Source organism: Neopelma chrysocephalum, unplaced genomic scaffold (assembly GCF_003984885.1).
Source record: "Neopelma chrysocephalum unplaced genomic scaffold, ASM398488v2 Primary Assembly neopelma1_97390, whole genome shotgun sequence".
Taxonomy (NCBI): Eukaryota; Metazoa; Chordata; class Aves; order Passeriformes; family Pipridae; genus Neopelma; species Neopelma chrysocephalum.
Genome location: NW_020926031.1, coordinates 689,378 through 705,302, shown reverse-complemented (window position 1 = coordinate 705,302; position 15,925 = coordinate 689,378). Strand labels below are relative to the sequence as shown.

Genomic DNA, 15,925 nt, shown 5'->3' with positions numbered 1-15,925 from the left:
ACTGTTTTATGCAAGTATATGTGAATGCAAAATTCCTCTGTTTCCTGCCCTTCAGCCTCCTGCTTTGCCAAAGTAAAACAAAAGTTTGGCCTGTGCAAGCTTTAAATTCCTGAAAATTTAAGGGAAAATAATCAACCACTGAGAAAAATGCCGCACTGCTCTCTCAAAGACCTCTGCCCTTTTGTCCATTACAAGCCCCAGAACTAATGCCTGGGTAATCAGAACTCTTTTCTGAAGGGGTTATGATGTGATAACTTTGTGAATGTTTTCTCACAGACCATCTCCCCTTTCTTGCCCTTTCTTGAGTAATTTTTGCTAAAAGGAATAGTACCCTAGTGCAGCGTAGCTGTCCCTCTGTCAGATGTCTGTGTTATGAAGGCTGTTAAACGGAGATGCTTGCATGTTCTTTGGGTTCTTCAGAGGCGGATATTGCCTTTGGTTCCCTTTCAAGCTCCTTGAAAACTCTTCAGCAGGAATGTCTTATAGATACATATCTAGGGGAAGATCACAAGTGACTGTACAGGCTTATGGTGCTTGTGTGTCCATCTAAGCATCCTCCCTTCTCAGAGCCCTGCACCTGAGCAAGTATGTAGGAGTCCAACAACAAGGAAAAAAGGTTGAAAACCTGCTGCAATTCTCTTCCCTCACTGAGGACACCTAAAGGTTGCTAAATGCGGTGGGTACAAGTCTTTCTTCTAGTTGTACCTGGCTGGGAAAGTTTCAGGCTTTCATGTTTCAGAACACAGGATAGGGTTTTTAAATGACAGGCAAGTATCTCTTCAGATTGGCCATGTTAGGACCACATGATCTGTAAATAAACTGTCATTAAACACCTGTTTTGAGCTGAGTCCTTATCTGACAGGAGATCCTGCTGTATAATATCCTTTCCTGCTCCTGGGCCTCTACCTCATCCTCAGGCTATTCACTTTCTGAAACTATTGAAGACATAACTACCATCCTTTGAAGGGGAACTGCAAAGCACATCTTATTCGGGTGAAGGATGCAGAAAGCTAGTGGCAGCACAGCTGGACAGAAGTGGAAGGGTCTTTGTCCTGGCCTGGAGGTCGGAATTTGGCAAGTGCATCACTCCTGCTCCCTTGAGGTTGTAGGGATGGGGGGTGGACAAGGTAAGGAGAAGACTGGAGGAGGTGAAAGCAGCCCAGCCCTGCAGCACCCAAGAGAGATGGGTCTGAGTAACAGGGTATAGAGGAGGAAGAGCTTGGAGGAGGAAACTTAAGTGGGGCTCAGAAGGAGCAACTCACATCTGTGTTCGTTTTTTTTCTCTGCCATACCCAGCAATGCCAGGTAAGTCCTTTCATGCTGCCATGCCTTCCTCCAGCTTTCCCACCCTGTGGGAGGGAGCCAGGCACATAAATCTGTCAGATAGGTGAGAACTCTGTTGTTGCAAAAGCTAGGTGGGAGATGCATCCTGCCCTGGGCAGTGCTTATACTGAGGGGATGCCAGCTCCTGCCTGTGCTGACTGCAAGGACTGGAGAAGGCTGTGAGGAGCAGAGTGGAGGAGCTGAATGAAGTTGTGGGGAGGAGAGGAAGTGTGGGAGGAAGTGGCTGACGGAGCAGGGCTGTACAGAGTCAGGGAGAGGACAGGGGGCCCACTGCTCACAGAGGGTGGGAGCATGCCCTGGGCATGGGAGTCACTCTCTGGGAGGCTGTGTGAGAAATTCCCAGAGTCTGCAGTCATGGAAATTGTGTACACACATAGCAATGGGCAGGGAGAAGGAGCAAGCCAGATATGCAGATGTGTAAGGGATGGAAAGAAATGTCATGAAAAACAGAACTTAGAGGAGGCTTAGAAGCAATTTGGTTATTGTACAGAAGCTTTTTTTTTTTTTGGCTAAAATATTGTACTCTGCAATGTCACATGAGGCATCTGGGTGCCTGGGATCTACTTTGTGATAAGACAAGTATTATTTGCAACTCCATCAGTGGAAGCTGCAGTACAGTGAGACACATTTTCCACCATCACACTGCCAGTAGTAAGGTGATGGCTCTGAGCAGGGCACACAGAAGTGAGGAATCACCTTGTCATGCTGGGTAGGTGTGGAAGGCTCTTCATTGGGTTTTCAGTCCAGGAGAATTAAGTGATCAAATAAGTTTTTATGCGTTTGCATAAATTGGTGGGGCTTTTTGGTAGGCCTGATAATTTTCCAGATTTAACACCCTGGAGCTGTGCAGTAACCAATTTTATACTTTCAACCTCCTAAGCAATTTTTTTAAAAAAAATTTGCATCACACTTCTCTGCAGTTTTGAAACTGTCTTCAAACCTCAGAGGTCAAGCAGTCCTTACAGTAGTGATAATCTGGGTTTTACCCTGCTATTTTTTTTTTGAAAGAACCTTTTGCCTAGGCCCCTTGTTTCTAAAAGCCCAATTTGAATCCCTGCAGCGGAGCTATTGTTTAATTGTACTCCAGGGATTTAATTCTTCCTAAGGCATCTTGTCTATGCTGCATGTCTGCATCAGGCAGCAGCAGTGTGTGAATTTGCAACTCTTTGGAGTGCCAGGGCTGGGGCAGTTCCTGTTTCCCAGGCAGGAGATATGAGGCAGCAAAACAACTGAAAAAGAAAAACAGGGAGGAAAAGTGTTTTTTAAATGTAAAGCAAATACATCATGGCTTGGATTCTGCTAATTCCTTGTATATTCTTAAAACATGTTCATCTTGACTTGAAAACAAAATTTTAAACTAACTGCCAGTGGGCCCCACAGATTATATCCCAATTATTAGGTTAGGAAACTAAGTAGACAGACTGAATTTAGCATTAATTATCATAATTTAATGTGGCTGGCAAATGAGTCTGAATAAAGTCGTCTCCTTTTATATTCTGTTTTTTAAAAATTTGCATCTATTTAATGAGTTGCAATAACAGTATTACTGTGAGATTTTTAAACACAACTTTCATCTTTAGCTCTTGTATCTATTTATTATAGCTACCATCTTTGCATGCATGCTTATAGCCATTATTGAGCTAGTTAGAAATACATTAAGTAGCTCTGGTGAAAAATATAGTTAATACATTTCAGCATTGGACTCTTGTGTTTGCCCCTAGTTTCTCACAATTAATTCTAGCTGTTCAGTGTGCAAAATGGTACTGAAAAACAGTATCAAATCTTACTTGCGACAGATTGCCAGATTACTTATTTTAACAAAGCCAGACTGAAGATTAAAAATGTGTTGGAGAAAATACATTTATATAATAAATTATCCAGACTGTGCATGGGGTAATGGCAATGCAATAAATTACGTTGTTTCTGTAAGTATTGGATAAGCTGCGTTCAATTTAAACGTCTGGCTGCATCACTGTCATGCTGGTCAGGAAGTCACTGGGGGCCTTTTTAACATTCCTGCACCCATAAGTCATGGAGTTAAAATCCTCCTTTGCCCTTAAATACAGAATTTCTCTGAGTTATGCAGGCTGACATCTGTGACTCGCTGCTTGCAGTTTAGCTGAGATGTCTCAGTCGAATACAAAATGCATGTTTGTACCCCTTAGAGCAGCGAATTTTCAAGCTGCTGAGTGATGCAGATAATGTAGGTCTGGCTCGTGTGAGGGATGTGGTCATCTTGTTTGCGTGCCAGCATCCCCAGTGCCACATGCAAATTTATTGGGGTTTTAATTTTTAGATCAAGGTAGCAGAGAATTGCCCAGTGTTGTGCTAGCATAGCTAAGCAACATCACTCCCTCAAGGAGGTGATCCAGGTAGCCCTGCTGTCTCAGGGGGACAAACAGGATTGTTTCTTTCAGTGTAATTTTGCACATATCCCTGAATATTATGTGTGACCTTGTAATAATGGCCTGGCTTTCCCTAGAAACAGGAGGAACATAAAAACTTGATTTTGAAAGATATGAGTGCAATAGAGCAGCTGTTTTCCTAAAACCAAGGACACTTAGTAGTTAATGTACTTAGGGCTTCTCCCACTCTATGCAGTATCACCTCCTAACCTGTAACACACTGTGCAGGCAGTTTTATCTGACTGATTAGTCAGGACAGTTTAACCCCTCTGTTGCCAGTTTTAGCTGGCATTTGGAAGGAGGAGGTGTCTTAGAAGAGATACAGAGGAACAGTCAGGCTGCAAATCTATGCTCCTAATTTGAAAATTTATCTAAAGAATTACATGGTGCGACTGTGTCAGAAGGGGCAAGTTTATGGCCTTTGGATGAACCAGGGTGGTGCAGTCCAAACTGCTCCAGAGCCAGACAGTCTGGGGACTTTATGCCAGGCCATGCACAGACAGGAGAAAGGCCCTTGCTGTCACCTTGCTGGTAGAACAGCATCAGCTCTTTGTTTCCCTTCTTAAGTTTCCAGTGCAGGAGAAGATACTTAACTCCCAGATGTCCATTTGCCATTTGCTCTGCATGCAGGGTAGCCAGCTCACTGGAGATCTTCCCTGACCCAGTTTCAGCCCAAGACCACCTTTTGGATGCAGCTCTGTTAGCTCCCAGGGCTCCCCTCTGTTTGCCATTCTTTTCAACTTGCTCCCTGTGGCAGTTAAGGGAGTAAGGACCCCTAGCAGGATGCCATATGTGCCCAACTGGCAGGTTTAAAAAAGAAATTGAAAATACAGTGAGAAGTAGTCAGTGTTTGTGTCTAGAGCTAAGTAACACCTCTTGAGCATAGATTGCATACCTCACACTGTTTATAAAACATCTTGAGGCCCAGAATAGGACTTGGTTTTATTTCTTTAGGCATCAGCTATATTTAGTCAAATTAAAGGAGAGAGGAGGAATGCGCTCTGAGAAAATACATAAGCAAAGTTAGACGAAGAAAATTTACTAGTCTATAGTGCAGTGGTTCCTTCTGAGTTATTTCCCCAGTTCTCATTATAAAGCAGTTGGGTAGTAAAGTTAGGAGGGATTGTGCAGCTGAATTATGACCGTTGCTGCATGAAGGAACCTCACCTGCTTTATGTGGGCTGTAAAAGAAAATTAATAATGACGTTTTAAAGACTTCAAAATATGGGTAGCTGAACAGAGTGGTCTAGTATAAGTGTCTTATAGATGCTGCTTTTGCATAATAGAATAGTATAAAAGCTGGTCTATGGCAAATTTAGAGACTTTTCATTTTTGTAGAGCTAGAGAGAGGCTTCAGATTTGCTTTTATAAATTATGAAATAAAACAGTAAGTTTGAAATTAAATATTTTACTGAATTCCTTGTTAAGTTCTTATGAAATCAAGTTTCCCTATGAAGCAGTTGGATTTCATGGAATCACTATTCCCCAACAGAAAGAAAGAAAAATCAGTGGTTTTTGTTAAAACACAAACTTGCAGAAAAAGAACCAGTTTCAAGCAGAAAAAGAACCAGTTTCAAAACTATGAGGATGGGTCACCTTGCTCTGCTAGGTTTGAGACTAGTTAGTGCCCTTTCCAAGCAGGAAGGGTATGAATGTTCCAGAGGATACTGTGAGCAAGCCTGTGTATTTACAACACATCCCATGCTCCCATGGTAACTGCTGAAGGGAATGAATTTTTCCTGGGGCAGATAAGGTAGCTTAGGTCTTCCTTCCATGGAGAGAACATGTAACCACCTCAAGTTTACCATGAGACAGAAGTATTCAGCAGCAGTCAGCTTGTATGCAGTAAATCAGAGCCTTAGTTTGCTCCTGAGGATTTGCCAATTTATCCATACACTAAAATAATTTGGATTTAAATTTTTAACATATTTTCTTTCAGTTCCCTGGCTATTTAATTTCTCTTGTTGGTGGCTAGATCATTTCTGTGCCTTGGCACCTGTCCTACGGATTTAATAATTCCCTGGTCATGTCCTGGTACTTTTTCTGATGACTGTTGTTTTTGCTGTGTTCATCTAAGATGAGGCTTATGCAGTCATGGTGTTCTCATGCCTCCAAAATTGACTGTGCCACCCTAATGGTGTTTGAACCTGTTGGCCAGTGTCAGACTAACAGAGTGGTAGAGCTCTTGGAGAGACTTGGTGTTTAAAGGATTGTAAAAATGAGCAGACAAGTGAAAACACTGTTGCCCCTACAGTGGAGAAGAGTGGAGGTGTGTCACACTGGACCTTAGACATAAGTGAACCTAGATAGGGTCCTCTTGTGCATGCCACAGATGCAGTAAAAATTTTAGTCAGAGCTCCTTCCTCCTTAGGCAATGATGGGTCCATCTGCAGAGAAGAGTGTCCCTAGTTCTCCTGCTCATAGAAGTCTTCTCCAACCTTGCTCCTGAGCATGGGAACACACCAGCTGCTTTGAAGCTTGCTATTTATTACATAAATACATCAAACTCCTTCCATTATATACAGTTATTTCCTTGAACGTCACATCTCTTTTTGGCTTTGCTGTGGATTCAGATAACACAGAAGTTCAAAGAAGCAGAAATCTGCAGCAGCAAATGACACCAGTCTGAGCATTTGCTGCTCCCAGGCCGATCATTTCCTTTTTGGAACAGTAGAGAAGGTGCTTGTTCAGTAGAAGCCCATCATTCTTCACAGCAAACACTGAAGGCCATCTCAGCTTTTCCTGGATGCTGGATGCAAATGCATTTCGTCTCATTAATAAATACAGTACAAAAGGACTTTCTTAACATCTGTTATGCTTCAGTAAGAAACTGTGCCACAGGTGCTGGGTTCATAGCAGAGCAAAGCAGAGATCTCGGAAATCAGTTTGGAGATGGCAGGCTGTTTCTCCAGTCACTCTGCATGGTAGGGAAGATGTGGGGATGCATTTTTGGGAACAAAAGGAGCTATCTTTAGCCAAATCTGCCTGAAGTGTGTTGCTCCTTGCAAGGTGTTTGTGCTCCTCACGTACCTGAGATGAGTGAAGGTATCCTGTGCCTACCCACCTCCTGGTGTTATGAAAACACCTGTGTCCATGTCACAAATACTAGCACATGGTACATGTTGTGGATGAAAGGCAGGTTGTACAGTGTGCTATTGATAGCACTGCAAATGATAGAAAGGTACAAAAACCACAGGAGACTTTTCCACATCCATCTGTGCTGTGATGACTTTGAGGATTTATCAGGATGTTTTAAGTTCTAATTCAACATTTGTAAGACGCAAATTTCATTATAAATTTACTTTGGAGGAATCATCTATCAAAACTTCAAGATTTTCTAGCTAAAACATTGTTTAAAACTTAAGTACTTGAAAATATTTTGATTGTTCTGTTTTGAAAACGTGAGTGTGAAAGGTGGTATGGGAGGATTCTTGTCCCTGTTTCCAGCATGAGGCAATAGAAAGTGGTTATCTAGTCCTTTGTTTCTGTAACTTCTTAGTTTCTGTGGCTGTAAGTCCTGCATTTCAGGCTGTTCGCAGTGCTGCAATGGCCTCTGTACAAGAGCTAATCTTACATTCCCCATGGGCGACAATGCCGCAAGTGGAAAGCTGAATTCCAGACTGTAATTCCAAATTTCTTGCACTCTCACAGGTTTCAATTTGGCTTCGTGTTATTTGCAGAATTTTTTTTGTGTGTGATTTAATTGAGTAGTCAGTGTGAATTTTGTGGTGTTCCTGTGCATGCAAAGGAGAGGGAGATTTTGTAAGTGTTCAGCGTTCACATGGACATAAACAGGTGGGTTTCCAGCAGAGACATTTGCATTTGAAAACCTGCTCTAAACGGGCTGGGCTTTCCCAGCAGAAGCAGCACCAAGCAGCGATCGATCAGCATAGAATTGTGTGAGCATTTGATGGGCAAAATGTTGTAGTATAAAGACAGGGCCCAAGAATAAGCTCTTTGTGGCTTTGTTTCGTTCCTGAAAACTGTGACTGAGAGGCTTTTATCATTTAAAAAAAAATTAATCAGTCACATTTCCACATAACTTGGAAAATATTGCAAGATCCAACATTCTAAGTACTGTTTCTTTAATCTGATTTTGATACTGGAAAAAAAAAATCATATTTTCATTTATCTGCTTATATTTCCTCAACTCTAAAAGTAAAGTAATATCTGAACCAGTCCTTTCAGTCACAGAGCTGAAAGCGTGTAATTTAGTGTACATATCGATAAACTCTTTCTTTCAAGGAGCTTGTATTCACTATGTTTTCTTTCTTTCCTAATTTTAACTGAGGAAAACATTCCCTTACTTATCACAACACTTCTGTTACATGCCTCATTTTTCAGGCCAAGTTTCTTATGGTATTTAGAGTTTATTTAAATTCTTAATCAAATGAGCTGTCCGGGAAATTCATCTGAAAATACATATATAGTAAATGTTCAAACCCACACCAATGGGGACACCCAGTGGAGACACTCTGAGTTGTCCAGGACGCGCTGCATTACACTCAGGAGTGGGTGAGCATGAGCTGGCTCATCAGGGAGACAACTGCGAGTATTTTTAACCACAGCAACTCCGAGAGAACTCTACTTAGTTTACCTGCCTGCTGCTGAGGGCTCCCTCAAAGCATCCTGCCCTTGCTGCCCTTGCACAAGTGCGTGCGCACGGTTGTGGCAGTGCTGATGCACGATGGGTGGTGTGCAAGCACCCAATTCCTCAGTGTGTGTTGTTTAATGTGACTGGGAATAAAGCTGCAATTACTGGCAAATGCTGTTTGTCTCTTGCTGCTGCAGAAGTTGCCATGGATTCTCAGATAAGTCCTGTAGTTATTTAAGAGATGTCCTATCGGCATGTGGTGTGGGAAGGTTAGGTGAAGATCCAGAACCACATCTGCTCGTAGCTGCAAGGCAGAGAGCATTTCTTTGAATTGGATCCTAGTCAGTAGCATGAAAGATGCCCCAGTCTTGACAGACAACAACTCAAATAACCACTAACATTTTCCAGTCTGCAGTGGAAGTCCTAGTCTTCCTCTGGTGGGCAAGGCCTCCTTTCCCACTGTCCTGTAAGTGTGGCCTTGGGAGAGACCACAGTAAGGACAGCAGCTTAAACTGCCTTCATCGAGTTTGGTCAGGGAGAGGGGCACTGTGCCTGCCACTGACTTTGGAGGAAGATGGGCAGTACTCTGTACATCCCTGGAGCACTACAGAAGCAGAATATGGATTCCAGGCTGTTTATTTGTATGTGTCATAAAAGCTGTACTTGGAGCAGGGCAAGCACAAGACCCGAGAACAAGGCTGGGCAGCATTACTGCACACATGCTCTGGAAACTGTATGCAAATGGAATGTGCTTTAATTGGTGTGAACATGGTCGTGGCTGGTTGTTTTACTTCTAGTTCACTCAGAAAGCAAGCATTAACCTTTCCTGTGATGGGGTAGCATTACACAGATGGGTTCTGGTGTGCCTTCTGGCATGCACTAGCTGTGGAACATGGGATTATCTGAGGTTTTGTCTTTCTGAGTAGGAGAGGAGGAAAAGAAAGGAAAGCTTACAGTCATGAAGAAGGAAGGATAATATCTGGGTCTTTGTTTTGATGCAGACATAGAGTGAAATTTATAGCCTACTAGTTTTCTCACTGTTTGAGAAAGAAGGAGTATATTAATTATTCTGCACCAAAGCCACCAGACAATTGGGAGAGACAGTGATTTTGACTTAGGCCATCACAATTTGGTCAGCAGAATATGGATTTTTATTAGATATAGCAGAGTAGTATTTGTGTTTAATTCACATTTCAGAATATTTTCTCAGTGGCAAATTAGAGCTGCAAATTAAGTATGAATCACTGTCCCATGGGCACCCAGTATGGCCTACTGACTCTCTGTGCCCTCTTACAAAAGGAGACTAATAGTAAATGAGAGACAGACTAATTTTATTTGTTGGTATTCCTATGTTGGGCTTAATATCAAGGTAGGACACTAATTTTTGCCACAGGACTCAAGAGTGGTCAATTCACAGTGCTTGAATTCAGATGGCTCAATGAGACTCCACTCCTGCTTCAGGTGACTCAGAGACTCAGCAGAGCTGGCTGGAGCCAGTCCCTGTGAATAGCCACCAGTGACTGTCCTGGGCCCAGCTTGGGGTCCCTGCCTGACAGTGGTCAGGAGCAGATGCCAACAGATGGAATATTCTAACAGACTTCACAGACTAAATATTTCTTGTTCCTCTTCCTTGCAGAAAACACCTTCTGCAGCGGTGACCATGTATCGTGGCATAGCCCTTTGGACAACAGTGAATCTAGAATCCAGCATATGTTACTGACAGAAGACCCTCAGATGCAGCCGGTGCAGACTCCTTTTGGGGTCGTTACTTTCCTACAGGTATGACTCTGGCTCTGACTGCCACCTCCTGGGCATGGAATGCAGCTAACCTTGCATTGAGCTGTGATAAGTTAGATGTTTATTATCCTGTCTTCCAGCTTTCTTCCTTATTTGATTACTGTGGATCTCATCTTTGAGCTGTTACTCTGGAGATATTCTGTAAGCATTTTACCAGGACTGAGCAATGGCACATGTAGTTCTCAAGACAGAGGTCTTGAGATAGGGAGAAGATTTACACCCCACCTGGAAATGAATATTAGATTACTGCTCTGATATTTCAGATGTAAGCGTAGGAAAAAAATGTTAAGCAAAACACTTTTAAAAACTAGTGTAAAGATAAATTCAAATTGATTCTATGGTAGTATCAGTAACTGATCTGTTCGTTTGAGTTCCAGAAAAGGAAGAGCTTGGAGCTGCTCTAGCAGTACTTAATGGCAGCATTGGCACAAAGATTCTTTAGAGACTGAGTTTTTCTGCATTGATCTACGGTTTAAAAAATGTTCAGGTTTGCTTTACAAACAAAACATTTTAAAAAATCCCTTGTGAGTTAACCCTGCTGTTCAGTGTGAGGAGCTTCTGTGGCCAAACAGGTTTGCTTGCTTTCCCAAAGTCCTTCTTCTCAGCGATGTCTCTTAGATAAGAGGCTACTTTGGATACTTTTAAATTGCATATGGAGTTAATAACCTTAGTGGAAGAGTTTATGCCAACTGCTGATTTCTCCCTGCTTGGTGGAAAAGCTTCCATCCTGTGGGAAAATGCAAGTGTCTGTGTTTTACAATTTAAGCTTCAAGTTGCTCCCATTTGTCTTTGGTTGTAGTTTGCAATATGTAAGACAAACCTCTGTTACCACAAACCTGCACAAGGCAACTGCTGTGCAAGAGCAGAGAATTTCCCGAGTTTTCTGAGGTGCCCAAAAGTCTGTGTTTTATCAACAAGAAAGAGATAGGTGTGGGATTGATTAATTAATGAAAGGTGAGTTGTGGGACCTGGAAGGAGAGGCAGAGTGCCAAGCTAAGCAGGGCAATTCCTGGCTGACTCTCCAGTTTGTGCTGCATTAGTCCTTATCTCTTCTTTAGTGCCCAGCTGTCCTGGATCAAAGGACATTCAACTTGCTTCATCCTGAGGCCCTTGGACTCTAATCTTCCACAACACATACAGTTGACCTGGTTTTCCCCTTTGTTTGATGCTTGTTGTTATGGATTTATTTTGACCCATGAGGATAAATGATTGCAAAAAGCAAAGAATGAACACAAAATAATTTCCTGTTTAGAATCTTGTTGTTTGTGTGTAATTATTGAGTGAAGGCCCAGGGAGGGGTGTCCTGAAGCAAGGGTGATTCAGGCTGTTGATGGAGGAAGCCTGGGAGAAGGGTGGGGATTAAATGCATCTCCAAGGGCTGGATCCTGAGAAAGTGAGCTCTGCAAGGGGCAGGGGAGGTAGGGCGTGCAGAGCTGGGTACATGCTGACGTTGATGGTTTTCCACAGAGATCTCTATCAGTGCAGATATGTGCTTGCAGCAGAGGCACGTTGTGCACTTCTGCTTGCTGCTCTCCAGTTGTTAGTTTTCCTATTTTCTGATAAAACATCAGTTGAACAGATTTTGACCAAAAATTCAGTGTTGTTGGAAAAGGCTTAGAATACTGAGGAAGAAAATAGAAGGCCGTGGATAAAATAATTTTTCATCTCCGAGTGAATCATTGTGCTCAAAGGCACAAGCCAGAGGTTGATAAAGCAGGAAGAAATTGCCTTCCCCTATCAGCTGAAGGGTGTTTCACCCCTTCATTTGAAGCGGCTGATCTCAGCTGCTGTGAGAGAGACATCTGGTATGGCTCAGTGTGGCAGCTCCCATCCTGAAAAGCAAACACATCCTGCCTTATACAGGAAGGCAGAAGTCTGCAGTTGCCTGCAGTGACAAGTGGATTATGTGGTGTGTAAGCAGCTTTACTTTATGGTGCTGGGTAAGATGTAACCAGTCAGCAAATTGAGTTGGTCAAGGATTTTATGAGCACCAAAGCAATCCCGTATGGCAGCAAGTCCCTTGCCTGGTTGCGATTGCTCGTGCACTGGCTCCTAGCAGTTGGCTGAAAGAGCAGTATTTGCCTGTGCTCAGACCCTAACCTGTCTTGCTCAGTCCTGTCTTGTGTGGACTAGATTGAAAAGTCAGAGCAGGCTAGTGTATAAACCCTGATTTGTCACCAGACCCTCCTCATAGTTAAGTTCACACATGCTGTGAAAGATTAAATGTTACATGACTGAGGTGCTTCACAGGGTAAGTGTAGAGAGAGCATAAGGAATTGCAGAATCCCACTATTGTCTCAGGCTCCATTTGTCCTAGCTCATCTAGTTAGATTAAAGAAATGGTGCTTCTCTGTGTTTGTACTGTTTGATCTAGTACCATGTGGTATATTTTCTCTACAGTTCTTGCACAGTTCCCATCCAGTTTAGTATCTCTGTTTGTATTTATTCCAGATTGTTGGGGTTTGCACGGAGGAACTGCATGCGGCTCAGCAGTGGAACGGTCAAGGGATCTTGGAACTGCTTCGGACTGTCCCAGTGTAAGTGGTCATATAGCCCATATAGGGGAGCATTTCCGTAGAGAACAATTCAGTTGTTTATTTTTATTAACAATCTTTAACTTGTTGATGACACTTATTTAATCTGTGCTGTAGCAAGAGATGGGAATTCATTGCAAATCTGTTCTCACGCACAGACACTTAGATGGCAAATTAATGCATGTGGAAGTCCACATGTTCAGGGTGAAACAGAATGAGGTCTTGAAAGCTTAATTTCCTCCCTCTTATGCCTCCAGGGTTTTCTCATTGGTTCTTCCTGAGAGAGCTGGGATAACTGTTACTGGTGACCTTTCTGTGTAGTTCAAAAGAAAGGAAGGAGAGGGTCTGGCTTACAAAGCTTGGGTACTGTCTGAAAGTGAGAAAGTCACTCTCAAGCTGGTCCCACTCTTGGTGGGCCAGTTTGCAACAGGAGGAGCATTCATGCAAGTGAAGTTCATTGTTTCGCCGTGGGAGAAATAACAAAGATGCTGTTGGATTAAGGAGGAGATGGGTTTTAAATGGTAAATGATATGTTGATGCTTTATTTGCTGCCAGGTTGCAGCTAAGCCTTTTTGGCTTGCAGGTGTTTTGTTTAAATATTTTTAAATTTAGTGGAAGTTATTGCCATGTGTTTGTAGCTCAAAAGACATTTTTTTAAACAAAATACTTCTGTATGTGTTTTTGGGCACAATAGTACACTCTCTAGTGTCACCATAGCCTTGAATTGATTGACTATTTGGAAAAGCTGGACTTCTTAAACTTGAACTTTTCCCTTTTTAGGCACAAGTGCAGATAATTCATGCAAATGTCCTAGAGTAGAGTGTGTTTGTCCAGCTGCAAGCTTTGTTTCTGGGTCCCTAAGACAATAAACACTTTCTGAAGCTCCCTTGGCTACTCTAAGTCAGTGCAGATATAGCACCCCTCTCCTCAGTCTGTTCTCATGTTGGGTTTTGGCTTTTGTGCTGTGGTACAAGCACCTTTCCAAGGATAAAATGAGATCCAAATGTGCATGATTTGAAGGCAAAGATGCAAACTACTAAGCCATTGATGTGGAGTCAGGGTAAAATTCTCTTGCATCTCAGTGAGGAACTGAAGCAGGTCACACCTCTGCAGTTAATAATTCACAGCTTCCAAAGTGATGTGAAAAAAGAGTGGCTATCGATGCATCTGAAAAACTATAAAACATTAACTTTTCTTCCTCCCACTCTAAGTGCTTTAGGAGACTAACACAGACTGGGCCAGAGGAGGGGGCTTTTGACTGCAATAACAAAGTGTCTCATGAAAAAAATTAATTTTTTTATGGCAGTTCCAAGAGACTTAAGTTTTTACTTCAAATGAAGAAAGCACCATCTAGGGCTGACTTCTGCAGTCTGGCTGCGCTGAGACCCAAAGCAAAGTCTCCTAGTAGTTCATCTTCACAGTAACCTGTTTTCTATCACCTTTGTCAGGAAACATCTTGACCCTTCCAACTTCTGTTGCTAATGAAATGAAAACAAAGATTTTCCTGAACCACCTAAGTACCTGGCCATTAAGTACCAACTGAGCAAAATGCCTGTTGCGAGGGTATTTATCAGAGCAATAAGCTCTTTATGGTACCGAACTTGACTGACGATCTCAGCAAAAAGTGCAGTCTCACTGGGACCCTGCTCTATCTTTAGATACATAATAGAGGTATAAATCTTGACCTCATGCCTTGCCTATCTGTCTTAGACCCAGGCTACACTGGACTTCTCAGTCCCAATTCAGTTACCTGTAAAGATTAAAACCCAGCTCAGTCTTGTATGAGTAAGTTGGCCTGCACAGGGCATGATAACCTGTGGCAGTCCTGACTGCTCTGCAACCTTTGGTGGTGCCAGACACTAAGCAGATTAACCACTAGGTCATGGAGGGCTTTTATTAAGTATTAAGTAATTTTATTAAGTATTTGGGAAATGTAAAGGGAAAATGCATTCTATGGGAGGTATATACAGCATAGGTTTGTTTTAAACTCTTTATCTTCCTTCCAGTACAACTCTACTCTGAGGACCCTGTTGGGGAGTTCTAAGGACTCTAAGGAGCTAAAGGACTTGTTTGGCTCATTCTCTGTCTTTCTTTGTAGAGCTGGAGGCCCCTGGTTGATAACAGATATGAGAAGAGGGGAGACAATATTCGAGATTGACCCACATCTGCAAGTATGTCTTTAGTTTGTAAAATGTTGTGTCTTTTGTAGTAACCAGAGAGAATTGGTTTAATGATATACAACAGTTCTATTATCTTCTCTAAAGGTGCTTTGATCTTCTTAGTGTTTGCAATAATCCTGGAAAAGTCCTCGAAACTCTTTTCCCTCTCAGAGGTGGTTCAAGAGAGCACATGTCCAGCCCCAGGTGGATGGCAGGTCTAGGAAAAAAGTTAGATAAGGGAGACCAGGAAAACAGAATCTCCTATGTGAAACGAACTGGTAAGATTTGGACTGGATGTTTTAGAAAGGAGGAAAATAGAAGATGACAGAACATAGAAAAATAAAATATTTTAAAATGGTACATCAGGAAATTCCTCCTTTCTTTTATTTTCAAGCATAAGGTGATATAACATACAGAAAACTCAAACCCACCTAAGTCCTATTTTTTCACGGCAAATGTGGTAGTGTTGCTTATTCCCGTAGGATGACACTTGAGGCCAAGTTGTTAGTGTGGTCTGAGAAATAATGGGAAGGCAAAAGTATCACATGCAGTTATTAATAATCCATGCAGGAAGATATACTGAACCTTCTTCTTCAGAGTTCAAGGTTATTTCTGACATTTAAAGATCAGAATAGGACCTCTATGGAGAGGTTACCCTCCTATAGACTTCTATGCATTTGGGGGACAATTCTGCATCCCTTCAGCGTAGTTATGGTACTGGAGTACATGGGTCACAGGCAAATCCAGTGTGATGCTGGCCATGTTTCAGTGAATCACTGAGTATTTGCCTTTAACAGAGAACTTATGGCTTAGCCTGGTAGGGCACGTGCATATGTGCACGTTTTGTACAAGCTATTGCGTTTGCTCATGGTCTGCATGTCTGCATCTGATTACCCTCAGTTGCCTCACAACATCTTTTATTTTGAAAGCTTAAGAACAAAACCGAATTCTACTTTTACTGTTTTTAAGGACTTGTTCATCTAAAATAACCCCAGTCTGAGAAACACAGAAAAAAAATGTTCAGCAAATGTTCCACAATATGGGAGCTAATACAACTGCAAGTCTCATAAAGTTTTTAGGCTCTTCAGAACT

The 15,925-nt window shown here is 42.3% G+C and overlaps 1 protein-coding gene across 2 annotated transcripts in view; it reads left to right on the top strand.

Moving 5' to 3' along the window:
- SUFU (SUFU negative regulator of hedgehog signaling) overlaps positions 1-15,925 on the top strand; it is a 97,892-nt gene that overhangs the window by 41,376 nt on the left and 40,591 nt on the right. For both annotated transcript variants that reach the window (XM_027672470.1, XM_027672471.1), the window contains exons 4-6: positions 9,980-10,122; positions 12,592-12,677; positions 14,773-14,845. In XM_027672470.1, the coding sequence (XP_027528271.1) occupies positions 9,980-10,122; positions 12,592-12,677; positions 14,773-14,845 (302 nt within the window). The remainder of the gene's footprint in view (positions 1-9,979; positions 10,123-12,591; positions 12,678-14,772; positions 14,846-15,925) is intronic.